Here is a 21,951-nt window from a genome sequence, read left to right as displayed (position 1 = left end):
GCACAGCTCTGTTCATTGCAGCATTATTTATGATAGCCAAGATATGGAAGCAACTAAATGCCCATCAATATGAATGGATAAAGATGTGAGATATATATATATATATATATATATATATATGTACACACACACATACACACACACACATACACACACACATATACATATACACACATACATACACACACAATGGAATATTACTCTGCAATAAAAAAGAATTAAATCTTGCCATTTTCAAAAACATGGATGGTGGACCTAGAGGATATTATGCTAAGTGAAATAAGTCAGACAGAGAAAGATAAATATTGTATGACTTCACTTATATATAGAGTCTAAAAAATAAAACAAATGAACAAACATAACAAAGCAGAAATAGTATCACAGATACAGAGAACAAACATGGTTGCCAGAGGAGAGAGGAGTGGGGGGAGCAGAGAAATAGGTGAGGGAGATTAAGAGGTTAAAAAAAAAGAATTCCAACAAATAGATAAGAAAATAAAAAACAACAAAAGAACATCTGGCAAAATAAGTACCAATGGCTTTTAAACTTAAGAAAAGGTGTTCAATCTACCATTTGGGTAAACAGGTATAAAAGTAAACACATATATATCTGTATTTACCTATATATGCATAAAATGTCCCTGGATGGATACACAAAAAATCAATAGCATTGATTGCCTATGAGGAGGGGAACCAGGTATCTGGGGAACAGAGGTGGGAGAAAGACTTTTTACCCCTTCACTGTATCCTTTTGTACTTTAAAATGTTTGAACCATGATAATGTGTTATCTATTCAATATATTAAATTATATATAAATGTTTAATATAATAAAACTAAATCTATACTATACGAATCAATGGATTCAAGAAACAGTGAATGAAAGTCTGAAGAGTAACAGGATATTTTCACAGTCTCAAAGTACATCTCTACAAGATAGTTTTAATTTTGAAGTATAACATAGTAACTTTACAGTGGAGGAACGTGGAAGATACTACCTTAACCAAGTGGTCAAAGTTACCAGAAATGGGACTCATCAATACTATGTGCCTCCTGATAGGATACACTGAGAAGAACTCAGCATCACTTCAGTAGCATTCTTGCCCAAAATGCATAACCTGAATTTAATTATGAGGCAACAACAGATAAACCAAAATTTAGGGATATTCTGCAAAACAACTGGTCTGTATCCTTCAAAAATGTCAATAACATTAAAAATAAAGACTTAGGAACTGTTCCAGATTAAGGGAGATGAGGGACACATAAGAACTAAATGAAATGCATCATTTAGATTTTCTTTTGCTATAAAGACATTATTGGGACAACCAACAAATCTCACTAAGGTCTGTAGATTAGATAACAGTATTATATTAACATTAATTTTCTGATTTTGGCAATTATACTGTGCTTATATAAGAGAATTCCTAGTCTTTAGGAAATACACACTGAAGTATCTGGGGGTAGAAGGGGATCATGTTTGCCACATACTGTCAAATGGTTCAGAAAAAAAATGTGTGTGTGGTGATGGTGATGATGAGATGATGAAGAACAAGACAGGAAGGGAGGGAGGCGGGGGGGGAGAGAGATATTAAAGCTCAGTGTGAGTATCTGAGGGATCTGGGTGAAGGATATCCAGAACTTTTTTCTTTTTTTAATTTAATTTTATTACTTTTTAAAACTTTATTGGAGTATAACTGCTTTACAATGGTTAGTTTCTGCTTTATAACAAAGTGAATCAGTTATACATAGACATATGTTCCCATATCTCTTCCCTCTTGCGTCTCCCTCCCTCCCACCCTCCCTATCCCACCCCTCGAGGTGGTCACAAAGCACCGAGCTGATCTCCCCGTGCTATGCGGCTGCTTCCCACTAGCTATCTAATTTAAGTTTGGTAGTGTATATATGCCCATGCCACTCTCTCACTTTGTCACAGCTTACCCTTCCCCCTCCCCATATCCTCAAGTCCATCTTCCAGTAGGTCTGTGTCTTTATTCCCATCCTGCCCCTAGGCTCTTCATGACCATTTGTTTTTCTTTTTTTTAGACTCCATATATATGTGTTAGCATACGGTATTTGTTTTTCTCTTTCTGACTTACTTCACTCTGTATGACAGAATCTAGGTCCATTCACCTCACTACAAATAACTCAATTTTGTTTCTTTTTATGGCTAATATTCCACTGTATATATGTGCCACATCTTCTTTACCCATTCATCTGTTGATGGACACTTAGGTTGCTTCCATGTCCTGGCTATTGTAAATAGAGCTGCAATGAACACTGTGGTACATGACTTTTTGAATCATGGTTTTCTCAGAACTTTTTTTTGTACTATCCTTACAACTTTTCTCTAAGTTTGAAATAGTCAAAATAAAAATAAATAATATGAAAATAAATGTTATGAGATCTCATAATCAGGGAAGATCCTTTTTATTCCTAGGTATCAGAGAAAGTTTCATGGAGGTGACAGATGATCCAGGTCTTGATGGATAGCTAGAATTCCAACGAAGAGAGATGGGATGTGGTAAAAGGAGAGTAGTCCAGACAGAGGAAAAAACATGAACCAAGGTCTGAAAGTGGTCATGTACAGGCTTTGTTTTGGATGTGATAAGTAGCAGGCTGTTTTGGTGGCAGTATTCACATTGTGATGGGGGAGCAATGGTAAAGGTTGAAAGTTAGATTATAGAGGATATAGGTTTGGTCACTGATTCCCAACAGTAGTGGTGGTGATGTGGTAGGGAGAGGCAGGGGATTAGAAGGACTTGATGTTGACACAATTTCAAGTCTGGGTGACTGAAAGAATGATAATACCATGAAAAGCGTCAGGCAGTAGTAGGTTTCTGGTAAAGACTGAATTTGACTTTAGACATGTTGAGTAAGAAGACATAAAAATGAATTCTGAGTAGATTAAGGACTTAAATTTTTTAAAATTCTTAAAGGTATTTAAAATATTTTTAAATTCTGGGAGGGGAGAACGTTCTCCCCATGCATGATAAGAAACTCAGAAGCCAAAAAAGAAAAGACTATATAAAACAAAACTTTTGGGACTTCCCTGGTGGTCCAGCGGTTAAGACTCCACGCTCCCAAGGCAGGGGGCCGGGGTTCGATCCCTGGTCAGGGAACTAGACACCACATGCTGCAACTAAAGATCCCACGTACCACAACTAATGATCCCCCACGCCACAACGAAGATGTTGCGTGCCGCAACTAAGACCCGGTGCAGCCAAATAAGTAAATAAATAAATATTTTTTTTAAAAAACGAAAGTTTTGCATAGAGAAAAGCATATGAACAAAGTTAAAACACAAATTCCTTGGACAAAATATCTGCAACAAATATAACAAACAAAATAGTAATATATACTATTACTATAAGGAAAATATAAATAACCCAATGGAGAGCAAACAATGGTTATGAACAGACAACTCACAGAAGGAATACTAGTCAACAGACATAGGAAACCCCACCTCCCAGTTTCTACTCAAATCCACAAGGGATATTGGGCAGAATTCCAAGTGTATTAAAAACCATGCAGCACATCAAACAATCTACTCAAGTGGTTTGATACTAGAGTAACTAGTTCTAGTGAGATTACAGGTTTTGATCAGATGTTATGGTGAAGTTAGTATGTACAGGATTAGATGAAGAAAACTCGTGTTAGGAGTAGAAGAATTGGCAGTCAACCATGGACTATCTGAATTGGTAGGAAAGCATGAGTGTTTCAAGCCTTTGCTTGCCTATCCCAATGACCCTGCTGAATCTTCAGTTTTCATTCAAGCTACAGTCATTAGTCATTCTGTCCTTAACCCTTATCTCTTCTCACCTTCTCTATCTTTTCATTACTCTGCATTTAGCATTGTGACTGGTACATAAGTATTCAACTGATACTTTTTGAACAGACTGCTTATCCTAAAGGAAAAAGGAAAGGAATAGAGGTATCGGGGTAATAAAACCCATGTCTTTTTCTTGGTAGTAGCACATAACAAGCTTTAACAGTTGGCACTTGGACAGGGTTGTATGAGAGGCAAAGTCCCTCCCAGCATCAGACTGTCAGGAGGCTTATATAAGGCACAAGTTCTACCATCCATAACAGGAGGAGGGCAAGGGAACTCCCAGGGAAGAGGGGAGGAGGGGGGTTACAGGTCTAGGTGTAGTCCCTCAGTAGCACTGTGGGGAGGCTCTAGGTTAGAAAGTTCTGAATGGCAGCAATGGTTTGGGACACTCATGGCCCAGGGCTTATCTCTTGCTAGCAGATGCAGGTTGAGTTTTGAGGAGGATACAAAGCAGGCAGGCCCTAAATGGCTTAAAATATGTTTGGGCTATTTTTAATAAAATTGGATGTGTAAAACTTTGACTTTAGTGCTGGCGGGCTTTTCAGCTTCCTTTTTTACTTACTCATTAAACACCATAATCTGATGGAAATGGCATAGACTCTGGAGTCAGGCCAAGGGGACTTCATTACCACCTAGAGGGGATGAAAGTCCCAAATCCCTACCTAGCCTTCTTTGACACTCCCCTGGCAGTGAGAAAGGTGGAGCAGTGCCTGCCTTGGTGAGAGCAGAAGTCTGGGCTTTCCACTCAGCCTTTGTTGACAGGGGTAGCACCACAGATTTTTCTCTGGTGCTTGGCTGGAATAGAGTGGTTATTGTTTAAAAGTTGTCTGTGTTGCTAGAGTGCCTCTTTCCTAGCCCTTTGTCTGGGAAGAACGGGTTTTCCTTAGGGCTTTTGTTGTCTGTGCCCACTGACTGGCCTTTTCAGGCTGCTGGCTTCTCCAGCACCCAGTGAGGCAACAAAGAAAACCTGGGGACGTCAGCACCCTCTCAGTCCTCGAATCATGAGGTCCTTAGTCAGCCTGCTGCCTTCTCTCCACCTTTCAACATCTTGTTATGTTTGTTTTATAAATAATGTCCTCCTGTACCTAGCAGGAGGAACAGAGAGAAATGCATTTACTCTATCTTGTCCAGAACCAGAAGTCCCATTGTGGTTATGTTTTAAGAGGTTTTTGTCTTTTAGAAATAATACTGAAATATTTAAGAATAAAATGATAAAATGTTTGGTGTATCCTCTTCAAAATAATCCAGGAGGAAGAGAGAATGAGAATATAGATGTGACAAGATTAACCATGAGTTTTTAGTTGTTCAGGCTGGGAGATGGGTCCAGAAGTGTTCATCACACTATTCTCTCTACTTTTGTGTAAGCCTGGGCATTTCGGCAACATCATCAAAGTTACTCTCCCTCCTCTGTTGAGGATGCGTTTGAGGAAAACTAGATTGAAGTAGAAAGACTTGTTAGGAAACTGTAGCAATAGTCCTAGGGAGAGACATAGGTCTGAATGAAGGCAGCAATATTAGAGATGCAGAAGATAAATATTTAGAGGTAAAACTGGACAGACTTGGTGATTAACTGGATATAGGGAGAAGGCTTGATGATTAGGTAGGTGTTGATTCCAACAATAGAGATGGAGAATTTCATAGGAGCGACTCCACTTTTTTTTCTTTTTTTGCGACTCCATTTTTGATATTTGACTGCTGACTGCTTTCAAGTCCTACCATTCCCCTTTCCTTTCCAGCCAACTCCTGGGCAAGTTGATAAAAAAGTCTGAGTGTTCCCTCTTTTGGTGCTGTTGAGAATGAACCCTCATCCCAGCCTCACCTCCTAATCATAATAAAATTCCAAATCCAGCCTCTTTCCCTGCTTTTTAAGGACCCACACCCTTCTGGTATGTGTATGGCATCATCAGTCATGACATCCAAAACCAATTAGGGGAGGGCGGGGGTCCATGCTGCCTCTTCATGGTGCTGACAACATGAATAAATGAGGAAGAACAGGTAATTTTGTGGGGGAATTTGGGGGACAGGAAAGAGGAGTTCAAGGTACGTAGAGTTAGAGGTACCTAGATAAAATGTACCTAGCAGAGGGTGCCTGACACACAGCAAACACTCACTAATGCTACTTTTTTTTTCCTGTAAGCCTCCATATTTTTACTTCTTTTGAGTTAAAATTTATTTATCTGTAGATTTTACCAAATAATGGAGGCTTAAAATAACCATAATAATGATAATAATGTTTATGTTATTAGTCACTTACTATGTACCAGGCATTGTATTAGAGACTGCAGATATTTTATCTTATTTTAATCTTTAAAACAATTCTATGAGGTGGGTATAATCCAAATTTTATAAATGAGGACAATTGAGACTTTAAAGTTACACAGTGGGTAGGTTGCAAAACTATTCAAATCCACATCAGTGAGACTCCAGAGCAGTGCTATACTTACTATGCTATACTTCGTTTTCTATATGATCATGAAAGTAGATTGATAATATCCATCACTTACTTCATAGTATATAGCATGTAGAGGATATCAGCTTGCTCCTGTAAGCTGGAGGTCTCCTTCAACTGTAAAACCAGTGCTTTGAAGTCCACCTCCCCAGATGGGTCTCTAGGAAGATGTATTTCTACACGAACAGAGGGAACCTTTAGTTTGAGAAAAGACAAAAAAAATCCACAAGTGCTCACCTTAAATAACGCCCTAGAGTGTTGATCTTTTCACTTTCTAAACCTTTTCCATAAGAGTTTCCTAAATTTTGACAAAAAGTAAAGCAAAAACAATGACACCTTCAGAATGCATGATACAGCAATCTAGTTTTCTTAAGCCTGACTAGAAAAACTTGCCCATTTAAAAAGTGAACTAAAAAGGACATATATCTTCACCATGGTGGCATTTTGCCTACCACCAGTTACTAGTAGAAACCATAATGGCTAGTTCTATTATTTTCTGTAAGAATGGCAGTTTTGCAAAAAGCTGATAGAAATACCTCCTGTGCAAATTTACCTGGTCCTCTTGTGGTGCATGAAGTAAGTCAAGTAAGTTGAGTGAAGGCCGGGAAGCCTGAAATATCTTTGTAGGAAGATACATGTGTACATCTGCAAGAGGTTGATATTTATGGAAAAGCTTAGATAATTAAGAGATTAATAAAAATGCACAGTTGACCTCAACAATGAAGTTACATATGGGTTGGTTCTTTATAGAACAAGAATGAGAAGTTTACCCTTTCTTGGTAATAGCAAAGAAAAGAAATATGAAGGTCAGATAAATCAAAGGATATTCAATCAATCAATCAACATATTTTGAATGGAATATCTAGAATTATAGCATCAGCTGGACATATAAGATATTAAATTCTACAAACGTAATCAATACCACAATGGTGCCATCACTGATACTTTAATAGAATACCACATATAACAGAAAGAACCCAGTTACATTTTATATTTTCTGGACTCTCTCAGAAGAATATCTGGCTGCTAGCAGTTGGAATTGCTTGAGAACAGATAAACGGATGACCCTATCTAGGGAATCAAAAAATGTAGTGGCTGACCAACTTCGAGATATTCCTAAGATTTTTACTTACAGTTCATTGTTGAAACACTTACCGTAACCTCTAAGGAGAGACTCTCTTGTCATTTTTGCCATTTTACAGATAGAGAAAGAGAGATACAGAGCTCAGATAACTGTTCAAGCAAGTAAGTAGCAGAGCTGGGAATTAAGCTCAAGTTTCCTGATTCACAATCAAGAAGTATAACTTAATAAAGCTGATGTCTTTGCATAAGCCCTTTGTCAAGGAAGCATACGCAAAGGCTATGTATGCTAAGCTTTTCCCTTTTCTAACTGTTAAATGATTCCCCAATGATCATGCTTAATATCTTTGTTTAGTAATGGTCAGTAAAATTTTAGACAGTGTGATCATGCATCTCAATCATTCTCATCATCTGTGAAATGTTAACATTTAGGTCCTCTAGGTATGGCCAAGGAGCCCTTCTGTCCCTTCATATGCAACTATCATACAGGTACTGAACACTCTTAGGAACCATGACTACTCCTGGCAATGTGTGGTAGAAGACATCCTCCACTGTGAATACTACTGAGGGAGGATAGTAGTCTTGGGGAGAAGAATGGTAAAGCTGTTGAAGAATGATACTGTAGTTGACAAATACAGCTCTACACTGCTGGAACAACTGACTGTATAAGTTACAGCTGGCCTAAGGAACCAGATTTAGCTTACTTAAGGGAGACTATCTCCCTTTCCATTGCAAGGCTATCTTGTAATAGTCTGCAATGCTTTCTCTTTAAATAAAATTACTTCCAAATTAGTAACTTTTCCAAAGGAGGAAAAAATCCTTTCCACATTTTAATACTTTGATGTTAAAACTGAATATGCTCCATGTCTCTTGTTCTGTCTCTTCTTGCTATGTAACTGGTTAAACCAGACTACACAGCACTATCTATAGCAAAACTATACCCATTAATTACCCATTTTTAATTGTAAAAATTCATTAATTTTACAAATATTTGAGCATCTAGTATGTTCTAGGTGCTGTCTGAGATGCTGGGATAAAGCAGTGAACAAAACAAAGTTCCTGACTACACTGTAATAAACACTCCACCCCCATCCTGGGCTTCATGTCATCCTGTTCCTGACTCCAGTGAGTCACGGCATTACTCACTCTGTACATGCAGCTCCTTGGCCTTGGTCATCAAGGACATTAAATCGCAGGTTGTCTGCACAGCAGCTCGGAACCGATTTATCCCCCTCTTCTGTGAGGTAAGGGCTACTTTAGGATGGGGAGCCGTGTGCACCAAAAGGTGATCTAAATAACGAGCAACTTCATCACCACAGCGAGCTGCAAGGTTAGTGGGGGGAGGGGGGAGAGAAAAAAATAAACATTTTAGTTACTTCACAATCTACCCCACCAAACAGAATGACTGGCTCCTGTGCCCACAACACAGCACCAAAACCAGGTTGTTTTAGCTCATGGGGGAAAATAGCTGGTGATCATTATACAATCTCGTAGCTTTACTATTCAGAAACTATGGCTATTTACCAGGATCCACCTGTTCTTCAACTTTGTTGAGACAATATTAGGTTCCCTGAAAGTAGTATGAGCTTATTATAGGCCAGGTGGAGCATTTCATAATCTATGTATGTGTGTGTGATGGTAGTGGTGGTGGCAGTTGTGGTGGAGGAGTAGAATAGGGCCCTTTGAGTCTCACTGGTATGAGGAGACTTGTGGGGAAGGGCAAAAATCTTCTACTAAACATTGAGCCTAGCTGAAAACAGACAGATTCCACAAATGGCAGCTACAATTGCTAAAGAAAAAACAAGCTCCATGTGGCACTGGTGTCAAAAGGACTACTGACCACACGTTGGTCTTTTTTGTTACCCCCTTCATTTATTCACCAAATATTTACTGCCCACTATGGACCAGGTGGTGTACTAGGTGCTGAGGTTTCAGTGCTGAAGAAGACAGATATAGTCCTTATCCTCTTGGTCTCTCCCTCCCCCCCACACCTTCTATAACATTCTCTCTGACTATGGATAATGGAAACAAAAAAAATACATATATCCTGTGGCTGCTTAACATTTCAGATTTTACATGAACACTTGCAACATTTATAGTTGGAAAAGCCCAATGTTTGGATCAATACTGAAGTTTGCTACGTCAGTCATGTATCCTCTGGATTTTGATTACCTCTGGGGAACTCTCCAGATGTCTTTCTGTACTCTGATGTGACTAATGGGAACTAGCAGAGCTGCAGGAGTGGACCTCATACTCAGTGACATCTTAATGACAAATATTATAACCTTGAATACAATCTAGACACTTGAGTAGAGGATTATGAACAATATGGAGAGACGCGCTCTCCCCATGGAACAGCTGGCAAGCAACAGACACGTCCATTGTGAGGCCACCAATGAGTAAACCCAGACAGGGGAAAGTGACCCAGAATGCATAATATCAAGCTTAGCAAAACATATCATTAAAGAGATATATTTAAGAAAGCAATCTAAGAGAATGAGTGCTACAGATGTAAATCACAACTACCTATGCAATAGCAAACAACCTCAATATCTGACCAGTCTTATTTGGTTTTCAAAATATTTCAGCTTATGCCAAGATAGATATCATGACTTTGGGTATTACTGATAACAGGAAATAATCTTGTATTTAATGTACTCTTCAAACAAAGAAATTCACACTATTTTAGAACTTACAAAAACAGAGTGAATTAAACGGTACTTAGGTGAGTAAATGCTGAGCCCAAATGAGAAAATAGTCCTTCTGACTGCTAGTGTTTTGGTTTATTGTATATGAGATTATGCTTGCTAGCTCACTGAGGAAAGCTAATTTATTTATTTTTCTTCTCTCCAACACACCACTCTTAAGATAAAGAAACTGACTGCCTTAAGATATAGGCTTAACAATCAGAAAACCAGACAGTGAAAGCAGGCAAACCATGTTTTACATAACTAGAACAATAATTCACTCCCACTGGCCCTTCTCTCTGTGGGATTCAAATAATGTAATGTTTGCCCTGCCTAGGTCAGCATTTTAACACTTTAGGGTGTTTGTCAGGCCCCCACGATGCTTTCTCACTATATCATCTTTGTATTCATAGAAGCCAATTAGATTTTGTTCTGCGTTATTTGTCTAGTTGTAATATGAAAGCAATAGGCATACCAAATCGGGTTTTTCAAACTACGCAGACCTCCCCAGAGATTCTGATGTACCCCTATAATATTCTATATAAAAGAACTATATAAAATTAGAATATATAGAATATATTAGAATATAAAATTATAGATTATATAATATTCTATATAAAAGAACTCTGATGGAATTTTATACTTTTTATGCTTTTTAATGTCAAAAAGCAGTACGTATATGTCTAGTGTTCCTACTACATACTTGATTAAATATCTCTCACTCACCATTGCTTCCTCCCATTTTTAAAGTACCAGTCATTTTATGTACCTGGGAGAGAAATCTCCCCTAACCTTAGTAAGGGATAGTCCAACTCTATACTCCACAATCACCACAGGGATATTAGACCAGAAACCAAAGGTAAGTAGAAGAATGAAAAGTAAAGCCAAACAAAAGGTGTATTAGGTGTATTAAATAGGAGTGAGACTGCTGGCAGGAGAAATATTAAGGAGGATGCTCAACAATACTTTGTATTCTTGTCCAGTAAGGCCAGTGCATTTATGAAGCCTTCTTACCATTACTGGTTGAACCATAGCCATTCATCCAGTCACCAGATTCCAGCTCATTATCATAGTCATCATAATCTTCACTGTACAATTTACCCTCAGGTCCAGGTTCCATAAAGCTCAAATGTGTGCAGCAAGATGTTGTCAAAAACTCTGACAGTTTACCTGTTTGAATCCTGACAATTAACAGGGCAAACAGAAAACAGAAAATCAGAGGAAATCATTTTCAAAACAACAACAGTTTAGTGATAAAAAGGATACCTAGAATGTTCTGTTGGGGGATTACTAACGTTTATACATTAGTACAAATTTTGTAAAAGTGAAAATTTACAGCACTCCTAGACATAGTGTAGTATAGGTTAGGGTACTATGTTAATAAAGACTACAATTATGGGTTCACAATCCACCAGCAGATCAGTTTTGCTCGCTTTCACTGCCACATACTATATTGCTAACTATGCCAAATATCTGGCAAAAACTTCCATTGGCTGCAAGAGAAGCTAGGACAGAATGAAGATAAATCACCACAAATCTGTCATATCATTTCAAAAAATACTCAAAAAGACCATTTTGAAAAGAAAAAAATGGTATCTGACAATTTTAAGAATTATAGTAGATTGTAAGCCATATCTTCCCCTACTTATAAAGCCAATTGCAAAACCAAACCCAAAGGGAAAGTCAATAGTACTGATTTTCTAAAGAAGTCAGCTTGAGGGGGCTCCCAATGGCCAGATCTTGAATAATATGTACACTGAAATAGACAATGGAATGAAGCATGACATAAAAATAAAATAAGAATTTATGACTCTATGCTGGCAATAAAACTACAAAATTAAAGGGGGTAAGGGAGAGCTTTTTTTTTTAACAGAAGGATTCCAACTAATACATGTACAAAGAATGATAGAAACACAGAATCACGATTTTACAACCCCATTAGTAATAACTGATTGATCAATGGAAGATAAAGCCATTTGGTCAAAGATTGTTGCGGAAAGCATAATGGAATCTAGACACGAATGGAGGATTATGAAGAATATGGAGAGAAGTGCTCTCCCCATGGAAGGGCTGGCAAGCAATAGACACGTCCATTGTGAGGTCACCAATGAGTAAACTCAGACAGGGGAAAGTGACTCAGAAGATAACATTTTAAACAAACTGAGAGACATTCTGCAAAATAACTGACCTTCTTTCTTTAAAACTGTAATGAAAATTGTAATGAAATATTAACAAACAGCTGGGGAATTGCTCTAGATTAAAAGACATCAAGGAGATATAATAACTAAAAGCCAACGAGTGATCTTTCATTGGAGCTGGAGTGGGAAAAAAGCTATGGGAAAACATTATTGAGACAACTGGGTAATTTTGAATATGGACTCCGTATTAGATAATAGTATCATATCAATATTAACTTTTCTGAGTGTGTTGATTATATTGTAGCCATGTATGAGAATGCCCTCTTTCTTAGAAGACAGAAACTGAAGTATTTAGGGTTAAAGAGTCATGATATCTCTGACTAACTCTCACACACTTTAGCAAAAAAAGTGTGTGTGCCTGTGTGTGTGTGTGCGTGCACATATATGTATGTGTGTGAGAGAGAGAAGGGTAGGGAACAAGAGAGGAAGGGAGGGAGGAGAGGAAGGAAGGGAGGGAATGGGGGAGAGAGAACACACAAGTGGGACAGATGTTAACAACAGGTGAGTTCTGAGGGAGGGTATATGGTATTCAATAAGATTCTTGCATATTTGTGTCTACTTGAAATTTTTCAAAATAAAAACTTAGGGAAAAAAGAAAAGCAGTGAGAATTGAATAGTCCAGTAACCTACTTTCCTCCCTCCTTCCCTCCCTCCCTTCCATTCTTCCTTCCTTCCAGGGTAAGTTTCCTGATCCACTGAATTTATGGGGTGTAGGCAAAGAACAGGGTGGGGAAAAATTCCAACCCTTCTCTTTAACATTAAATTCCTTGATTCAATCTATCAAACACCAGCTCCTGGAATAGGATGGGTATATGTTGCTAAAGATACAGAGAAAGGCATCACAAGTCTACCATTACTATACCCAGCATCCAAATTTCACATTTCACTACTGAGTGCATAGAGGTCACTTACCTTGCCCCACCAAAATAGCCATCCTGCATTTTTCGGAGTGCTGCCAGGATACTTGAATTCAAGCTGGTTCCATCTTCATCTTAAAATGAAGAGAATTTTAAAACAATCTTTGTGGTTTTAACTTTGAAATAAGGGGAATCTTTCAATTATTTTAAACCAACTTTCTGGTGGTGATGGTACAAATGAGACAGTCCTCGTTGACCACCCTATATTTCAACACTTCATCTGAGAGCCAATGACGCTGTGCAGAATGGGAAATGGTAAGGGATGATGACCAAGAGAGGAGAGTTCCTCACAGACAGTATCTTATTTATTGTAAGTATTTAGCACATTGCCTGATTGCAGAACACAGAATGATTACTGAATGCTGACAATAATAACAACAGCAACCATATGTTGAATGTTATGTGCTGAGTACTGTGCTGAACATTTTATACATCATCTCATCCAATGAGCTTTGGTTTACATGTGTGTAGGCATAAAAAATATTTAGAAGGCTAACAATTATCCAGCTTTATGTGAAGGGGATCATACTACACATACTCTTTTGTGATCCACTTTTTCTAACTAATTCTTTGCAAAAGCTAAAAATGATTCCATAACAGATATTTAGACTGTTGTATTATAAACAACACTGTGATGCAATTTTTCTATTATTTCCTTAGGATAAATTCTTACAAGTAGAACTGTTAGAACAAAGGGAACACTTACTAAAAACTTTATAGACTGCCAAACTGCACACTAAAAAAGTTGTGCCACTATGTCTACCATCAGTATAGAAAGTGATTGTTTCCCCACATCTTTAACAACAATGGTGTTAATAATCTTTTTAATCTTTGTTTATCTGATACGTTAAAAAATACATTGTTTTAATTTTAATACTAGTAAGATTGAGCATGTTTTCATGTATAGACTGGCTATTTGTATTTCTTTTATGAATTGCCTGTTCATGTTCTTTTCCCATTTTTTTTTTTTGGTGGTTCGAAAACTTTGACAATCAACTGTTAGTTCTCATCCACATTAACTGTCTGTAGATTTTTGAAAGTGGTGACAAGTACATAGGAAACCAATGTATAGAGCTTGTTTGGTGAATCTTCATCTTCATTATGTTTTCTGGACAACCGCACATGGACATGGTATGGGATATTCCTTATTCCTTTGGCCCAGACAGCTTTGTTGAGCTCAGTGTCAATGTGTACATCTGGAGTTCCCACCTCCTTCACGGCAAATTTCCAGATTTCTTTGAGTGCCCGAGGGGCATGCTTCTTGAAACCCACTCCATGGATGCGCTGGTGAATGATGATAGTGTATTCTCTGGTCACCACCTCGTTGATGGCGGACTGGCCCTTCTTCTCGCCACCCTTCTTTGCAGGAGCCATTCTGCCAGGCTTGGGTTGGAAAGCTCTTTTCCCATGTTTTTAAAAACTAATCTTTTTTTTTTCAATTGACTTTCAAGGCCTCTTTATGTTTTGTGACTATTACCCTTTTCTCTATCATATGTATGGCAAATATTTTATCTACTTTATTATTTGTCTTTCAGCCTCAACCACACTTCATTTTTGTATAAAATATTTATTTAGAAACAAAGATTAATTTAGATTTTCATGTTTTAAAATCTGTCAAGTTTTCCTTTCTGCATCTTGCAAAGTACAGCTTTCTTCAGCCCAAGATCACAAAAACATTCTTCCATACTTTCTTCTAATACTTTTATAGTTTTTCTTGTTGCTTAGCTGTTTAATCTATTTAGAATTTAATTTTGCATAAAATGTAAAGTAGCAGGCCTAAATGAATGATTTTCCCAAATGTATTTATTTATATTCTTTTGCTGCTATTTGGATTGCTGTCTTTATCATTATTGTAATTCCAATGGATCTATCTTCTCTTGTTTCTAGTTTTTAAAAAATCTGGTTATTCTTGTACATTTTCTCTTCCATATGCAATTTAGATTCAGCTTGTTCATAAAAATTTGTCTTTATTTTGATTTGGAATTCACTGAATTGATAGATTAATTTAATAAGAATGAACATCTTCTCAATATTAACTATTTCCATCTAGCAACATGGTATGTCTCTCTAGTAATTAAAATCTTCTTTTATGTTTTTTATTAGCTTTATAATTTTTTACATAGTTTTATGCATATTTCTTATTAAGCTTATTCTTTTTTTAAATTAATTTTTATTGGAGTACAGTTGCTTTGCAATGTTGTGTTAGTTTCTGCTGTACAGCAAAATGAATCAGTTATATGTATACATATACCCTCTCTTTGTCAGATTTCCTTCCCATTTAGGTCACCACAGAGCACTGAGTAGTTTCCCTGTGCTATACAGTAGGTTCTCATTAGTTACCTATTTTATACATAGTACTGTATATATGTCAATCTTAATCTCCCAATTCATCCCACCCCCTTGGTATCCATAAGTTTGTTCTCTATATGTGTCTCTATTTCTTAAGCTTATTCTTATATTATTTACTTTTCTAGACATTTGTCAATTTTATCTAGATTTATAAAATTGTATTTGGTATTCTTTTATAATTTGTAAAGACTCCTCCATTTCTGTTGCTATATCCCCTTCCTCATTCTTAACATTATTTTTATTATCTATATTTTTTCTCTTTATTCTGAAGTCTATTTTACCAGATATTAATATGGCCACTTCTGATTTTTAAAATTAATTTTACATGGCATATTTTTTCCATTATTTTATTCTAGTCTACCTATATTGTTACATATGAAGTGAATCTCATGGAGACAGCATATATGTGGGTCATTTTAAAATCTACTCTGCCAATCTCAGTCTTTTAATTGGTATATTTAGGCTATTTACAGTTAATGTAATTATTGATATATTAGGAATGAGTCTGCCATTTTACTTATTGTTTTTTGTTTGTTCCTCTGTTCTTCTATTTTTTCTTCCTGCTTTCTGAAACACAAGAATTCCATTTTGATTTATCTACAGTGTTTTTTACTTTATCTCCTTGTATAGACTTCTTAGTGGTTACCCTAGGTATTACATAATATATACAAACATGCATTATACATATATCATTGTCTATTAGTGTCAACATTTCACAAGTTTAAAGTGATGTGTAAAAACCTTATTTCCTTTTTTTTACATCTTTATTGCAGTATAATTGCTTTACAATGTTTATGCTTGAAAAAAACCTTATTTCCTTTTCAGTCCCTTACCTCCCCCAATATATAACTGCATTAAAGATCTCCTCTACATACTTTGAGAACCACATCAGACAGTGTTATGATTTTCCCTTCAAACGTCAAACATAATTTAGAAAACTGAAGTGGAGAAAGTCTATTGTATTTACCTGTATTCTTACTCTTTCAACTGTTGTTTTTCTTGCTTGATGTTCCAACATTCCATTTTGCATTATTTCCTTTTTATTTCAAGAACTTCCTTTAAGCTATTCTTTTAGAGCAGATCTCCTTCAGACAAATTCATTTAGTTTTGCTTCACCTGAGAATGTCTTTTTTCCCTTTATTCTTCAAGTACATTTTAACTGGATACAGAATTCTTAGTTTACTAATTCTTTTCTTTAAACACTTGAAAAATGTTATGCCACTTCCCTCTGTTCTCCAGGGTTTTTGATGAGATCTGCTGTCATTCTAGTTGTTTTCCCACATAGACAATGTATCATTTCTCTTACCGCTTTCAGGATTTTTTCTTTTTCTTTAATTTTCAGGAGTTTGATCATTATGTTTTGGCATGGATTTCTTTGGGTTTTTCCTGTTTGGGACTCTCTCAGCTTTTTGAATCTGTAGGTTTATGCTTTTTGCCATTTTTTTCAGCCATAATTAGTTGGAATACTTTTTTCAGCCCTATATTCTTTTTCCTTTCCTTCTGGGACTCATAACATGAATGCTAGATGTTTCATTATTAGTCCCATAGGTCTCTGAGGCTCTGTTCATATTTTTCAGTCTGTTTTTACTCTTGTTCACTTCTATAGTTCTACCTTCAAGTTCAGTCTATTTTCTTCTGCTACTGAGCCTATCTAGTAAGTTTTCATTTCAGTTATTATAGTTTTCAATTCTAAAACTTTCATTTGGTTCTCCATCTCTTCAATTTCTTTGCCGAGACTTCCTACTTTCAAGTTTGAAGTGTGGTTGTAATTGCTTGGTAAAGTATTTTTATGATGACTGCCTTAAAATCTTTGTTGTAATTCCAACATCTTTGTCATCCTGGTATTGGTATCTGTTGATCATCTTTTCTCATTGAAGTTGAGATTTTCCTGGGCATTGGTATGAATGATTTTCTATTGTATTCTGGAAATTTGGGGTATCATCTTACAAGACTGTGGATCTTATTGAATCTTCTGATTCGGCAAGTCTCCTCTGATATTGTGCAGCAGGGAAGGGAGCACTGCCTTGTTACTGCTAGGTGGGTGTGGAAGGAGTTCCTCTACTGTTCAGTAAGGATGAAAGTCTAAGCTCCCCACTAGTTCTTCTCAGACACTATCCCTAAGGAGGGAGGGGGCACCTCTTCACAACTGTGTGAAGGCAGTAGTCTAGGTTCCCCACACAGCCTCGCTGATAGGGATGGGAATGGGGCTGTAGTTTTTTTCTGTGGTATTTGGGTAGATTAGAACACATTTATTGTCTAGAAGTTTTCTGTCTGGCTAGGCTGTCCCTTTCCTGTTCCTTTGGCTAGAGGCAGAAGGTCTTTCCTGGACCTTTTCAAATCTGTACCCATTTGTGTTTCTGGGATGATAACTTCTCCAGCACCCAGTCCAGGATATATGAGGCAGAAGGAAAACCCAGGAAATTCACTGCTGTGTCATTTCTTAGGTTCAAAGTCCCTAGCCAGTCTCCCTTCTTTTTTCCAACTTTCAGAGTCTTCTTATGTTTGTATTATAGTAATGTCCAGGGTTTTTAGCTGTACTTAGCAGGAAGAATAGGGAGAAGTGTCTATTCCTTTTTGTCTGGAAACAGAACTCTTTTTTTTTTTCAAAAGTGAAAATATTCAAGAATATGAAAATTTCTAAATATGACTTTGGCCAAATCTCTTAAGTTTTGATTAGTAGTGGTATCATTTTTCATTTTAAAACACTATATAATTTCAAATTTGATTTCCTCTTTAATCAAAGAATTATTTGCAAAAATTTTAATTCCTTCATGGTCAGGTTTTTAAGAAATTATTTTTGTTTTAATTAATTTTATGTGCTATGTCTGGCAATATCATCTATATTATTTCTATTTTTAAAAAATAAACATTCTTTGTGTATTCTGTCTTTCTGGGTATACTTTCACATACACCCGTAAACACAAAAATCAAGTCTGTTAATCCTCTATATCTTTAGTGATTTTGTATAATGGATCTGTGACATTATGATAGAGGTATGTTATCGTTTCCCACTATGACTGTACAATGGATTTATCATATTGTCCTTAAGTTTTCCTAAATATCTGCTTTATGCATTTCATTGATATTCTTCAGTATATAAAAATTTATAAATGTTCCACTGTCTTCATGTACTATAACTCTTATCAATATAAAATATCCTTTATATCCCATTTACTGATTTGTGCCTTGAATTCTATTTGCTATTTTTGATATTAATATTGCCATCATTGCTTTCTTTTTGTTAGCGTTTACATGATATATCTTTATGTCTTCCTTTATTTTCTGTTTTTCCATACAATTTTATTTTAGGGATAGCTTTTGTAAGAAGCATCTAGCTAGATTTTGCTTTTACCTATCCTAGGAATCTATATTTAATATGAGAATTTAACTAATTCACATTTTAATGTGATCACTAATATGTTCATTCTCATTTCACCAGCACAAAATTTTCCCTGACAAAAATACACAGCTATTAGTAATGTAGGTTTTGGAGACTGACAGACCTGGTTTGAGGCCTGATTCTGTTGCTTACTAGCTTTGTGACTACAAAATGAATCACCTTCTTCATCTATAAAATGGGGGCTATTAACAGTACCTACCTGAATAGGGTTGTTGTGGAGATGTCAAAATAAAGCACTGAAAGGACTTAGCTCAGTGCATGGCACAGAGAAAGTGCTCAATAAACATTGCAGTTATTATTGCTATTGATACTTCTGTTTTTTGTTGTGTGACCATGTTCCAAGTATCAAAACTTTGTGACTTAAATCTAGATCTTAATTTTATTCTTCTTCCCAAGCTATGGCTGTATATCTCATCCCAACTATTAGGCATTTCAATTTTGAAACCTCTTTGTCACTATAAACTCAACATGCCCCTTTACAACTGGCATCTTCCTTTATAATTTCTCTGCTTTTATCAATGGCAGCATTATTTACCTAGTCTCTCTAAATGTTGGCATTATCTTGATTCATATCTCATATCTAGTCAGCCAACACCTGACTTGCAGGTGGTGTTTAAAATGACTATTGTATCCTTCTTTCCCACTCAATTTTTACTATCATCAATCCAGTGTATCTTCTCATCACCTCATACTTGGATTAGTTTCCTTGATATCAGATTCTTCTAACTACAGTGTATACTGTCACTAAGTCAATATTCCCTAAATATCACTTTCATCATATCACTCCTTGCTCAAAGACTTTTAATAGCTTCAGACTTCTGAGACAATTTGTCTTAAATTTATCTGCTTATTTTCAAGGTCTTCATAATCTGACCCCATTTGACTAATCCAATTTTGTTGATAATTATATTCCAACATGAAAGGCCCACTCTATTCAGCGTGGCCTCTTCACTGTCCACTCACAAGTCAAGGGCATCCCTGCCTCCAGGCTTCACCCATGGTATTTTTTCCCTCACCTAAAGTACCTTTCCTTCTTCTCTCCTCACATATGAATACTACACATCCCAAAAAGCCTGGATAAGTCCCACCTAGCCAAGAAATTTTCTTTGACAACTTGATCACTGTCACTGTAAAATACTAATCTAATGGTTTAGTACTTCTTTATATACTGTCTTGAATTGTTTTCTATTAATTTTGTGAATTAGCTTTGTTTCTCCAATTAGACTTTATACTTTCTAAAGACAGTTCTGGGAACACAGTAGTTATTAAATGGGCACTTGTTAATTGTTTTAAATAAAGAAGAAAGACAAAAAGAAGAAAGACTACCCTACTTCCTCAACTCCTGTGCTTTCTTTTTTTTTACATTTTTTGAGTGCTTTATTTATATCAAACTGGATAAAATGTGTGTATTTCTCAGACAGAAAAGACATGTCGAGGTAGAAATGAACCTTTCAACTATTCATGGGTACACAAGTACACTGGACTCCTGTGCTTTTGAAGCACTTTAGAGATGTGACCAAAATCCCTAACAGTCTGTCTGGACTTTGAATGATTTATGACAAAGGATTCTTCTCTAATGAAAAGGAATTCTATGTACTTTGGTAGTACAAACAGGCCTTTGGAAGCAACAGCAGAGATACAGAAAGGAAGCAGTGCTTCAGTATTGGCTCTAGTCCTCCAGGAACTGAGAGAACAACAAAGCTTTTCACTCAGTTTCAAGTAAGCAATGTCAGGAAGCCCAGCTAATAAAGGAAAGATAAATTGAAAGGCTTTTTACTTTTCCCTGCTAGATTTTATTGCTTCAGTTAGGCAAGCCTTGCAAAGAGAAGTTTAGAAACTTATCTATAAAATCTTGATGCTCCACTGGAGTAAGACAGATGCAGAATATAGTATTACTGTCTTTAAAATGAACTGTATTAATAAAGTTTCTGTAAATTGGCCTAGAAACCAATTATCTGAAGTAGCCCCAAACAAGTTATTCTATTACATCTCTTGAATTATAGCTCTCAAACCACCTGAAATATTCTTGTGTATTGGTTTATTTGTTACATATTTATTCTAAAACATAAGCTCCGTGAGAGTAGAAACCTCATCTGCCATATTCACCCGTGCTTTGAAAAGTGCCTGGCACAAAACAAGAGCTTAAAAAAACTGATGAAAGAATAAATGACAAAAAGTAGCTTTTCAGTGACTCTATGATTTTGAAGGGCCAACCACATGACTTATTTCAAAAATACATTAGTTCCTTGCCTCATACATCCTTACCAAGCATGCTGTGTGAGATGGGGAAGGTGATGGTGGGCTGGCCTGTCATTCTCCAGCGGCTACAGAGATAGGAGAGGTCTGTTCTAAGCATTTCCACTATCATCTTGTTGTCCAGAGCCAGGTAGAATTGTTGCTGGTCTATAAACTGAGAAAAAGGAAAATAACAGTTCAGAATAATTTACTCTCACAACTATCAAATAATATTTCAAAGTGCTCACATATACACAAGCGTATATAAGATATCACAGGGGCAACAATACCTCCAAATTTAATGCCTAATTCTTCCCAAAGTATCTGGTGGCTTACTGGTACAAACAGTAGTTCTGGACATTTTTAGTGTGTTATAGTTTACAAAGTGTTTTCAAGTACATGATTTTATTTAATTCTAACAACCCAGTGAGGGCTTTTCTCCTTTTTAATAGATAAAAAAATAAGGCCAAGAGACACTGAGTAGATTAGCAAAGTTATACGACTAGCAAATGGCAAAATCAGAGATAGAATCTATGGTCCATTATTCTTTCATCTATACCTCAGTTGCGCTATTTCAGATGTAAGATGACAAAAGAAAGCTTAAGCTTTCTTTTCAGAAAATAGTTTATCCTCCTATTCATACATATAATAAGGCTTGCTATTATAATATGGGTAATAAACATCAGGCTAATAAATAGTGTATAATCATGGCTAAAACAGTACTGACATTTTTGTTTAGAAGAGGATATCAGAGATTTCTGGGCATGTAAAAAGGGCACTTCCCCAAAACAAATAGAACACTTAATTCA

At 36.3% G+C, this 21,951-nt stretch overlaps 2 protein-coding genes across 8 annotated transcripts in view; both read right to left on the bottom strand.

The window, feature by feature from the left end:
• Nucleotides 1-21,951, bottom strand: part of PHKA1 (phosphorylase kinase regulatory subunit alpha 1) — a 131,140-nt gene that overhangs the window by 24,884 nt on the left and 84,305 nt on the right. For all 7 annotated transcript variants that reach the window (XM_060292559.1, XM_060292560.1, XM_060292562.1 and 4 more), the window contains 6 exons: nt 21,173-21,317; nt 13,154-13,232; nt 11,058-11,224; nt 8,503-8,679; nt 6,830-6,921; nt 6,332-6,471 (listed from right to left, as the gene is read on the bottom strand). In XM_060292559.1, the coding sequence (XP_060148542.1) occupies nt 6,332-6,471; nt 6,830-6,921; nt 8,503-8,679; nt 11,058-11,224; nt 13,154-13,232; nt 21,173-21,317 (800 nt within the window). The remainder of the gene's footprint in view (nt 1-6,331; nt 6,472-6,829; nt 6,922-8,502; nt 8,680-11,057; nt 11,225-13,153; nt 13,233-21,172; nt 21,318-21,951) is intronic.
• LOC115849583 (large ribosomal subunit protein eL31-like) lies at nt 14,158-14,532 on the bottom strand. The gene has a single exon (XM_060292681.2). It carries the CDS (start codon nt 14,530-14,532, stop codon nt 14,158-14,160), a length of 375 nt encoding a protein of 124 aa, XP_060148664.1.

The sequence above is a fragment of the Globicephala melas genome, chromosome X (assembly GCF_963455315.2).
Source record: "Globicephala melas chromosome X, mGloMel1.2, whole genome shotgun sequence".
Lineage (NCBI taxonomy): Eukaryota > Metazoa > Chordata > Mammalia > Artiodactyla > Delphinidae > Globicephala > Globicephala melas.
This window is presented reverse-complemented; position numbering and strand designations above follow the sequence as displayed.

Excerpts from the sequence above, each read along its gene's own strand:
- LOC115849583 (XM_060292681.2), bottom strand. The coding sequence starts at position 14,532 with ATGGCTCCTGCAAAGAAGGGTGGCGAGAAGAAGGGCCAGTCCGCCATC.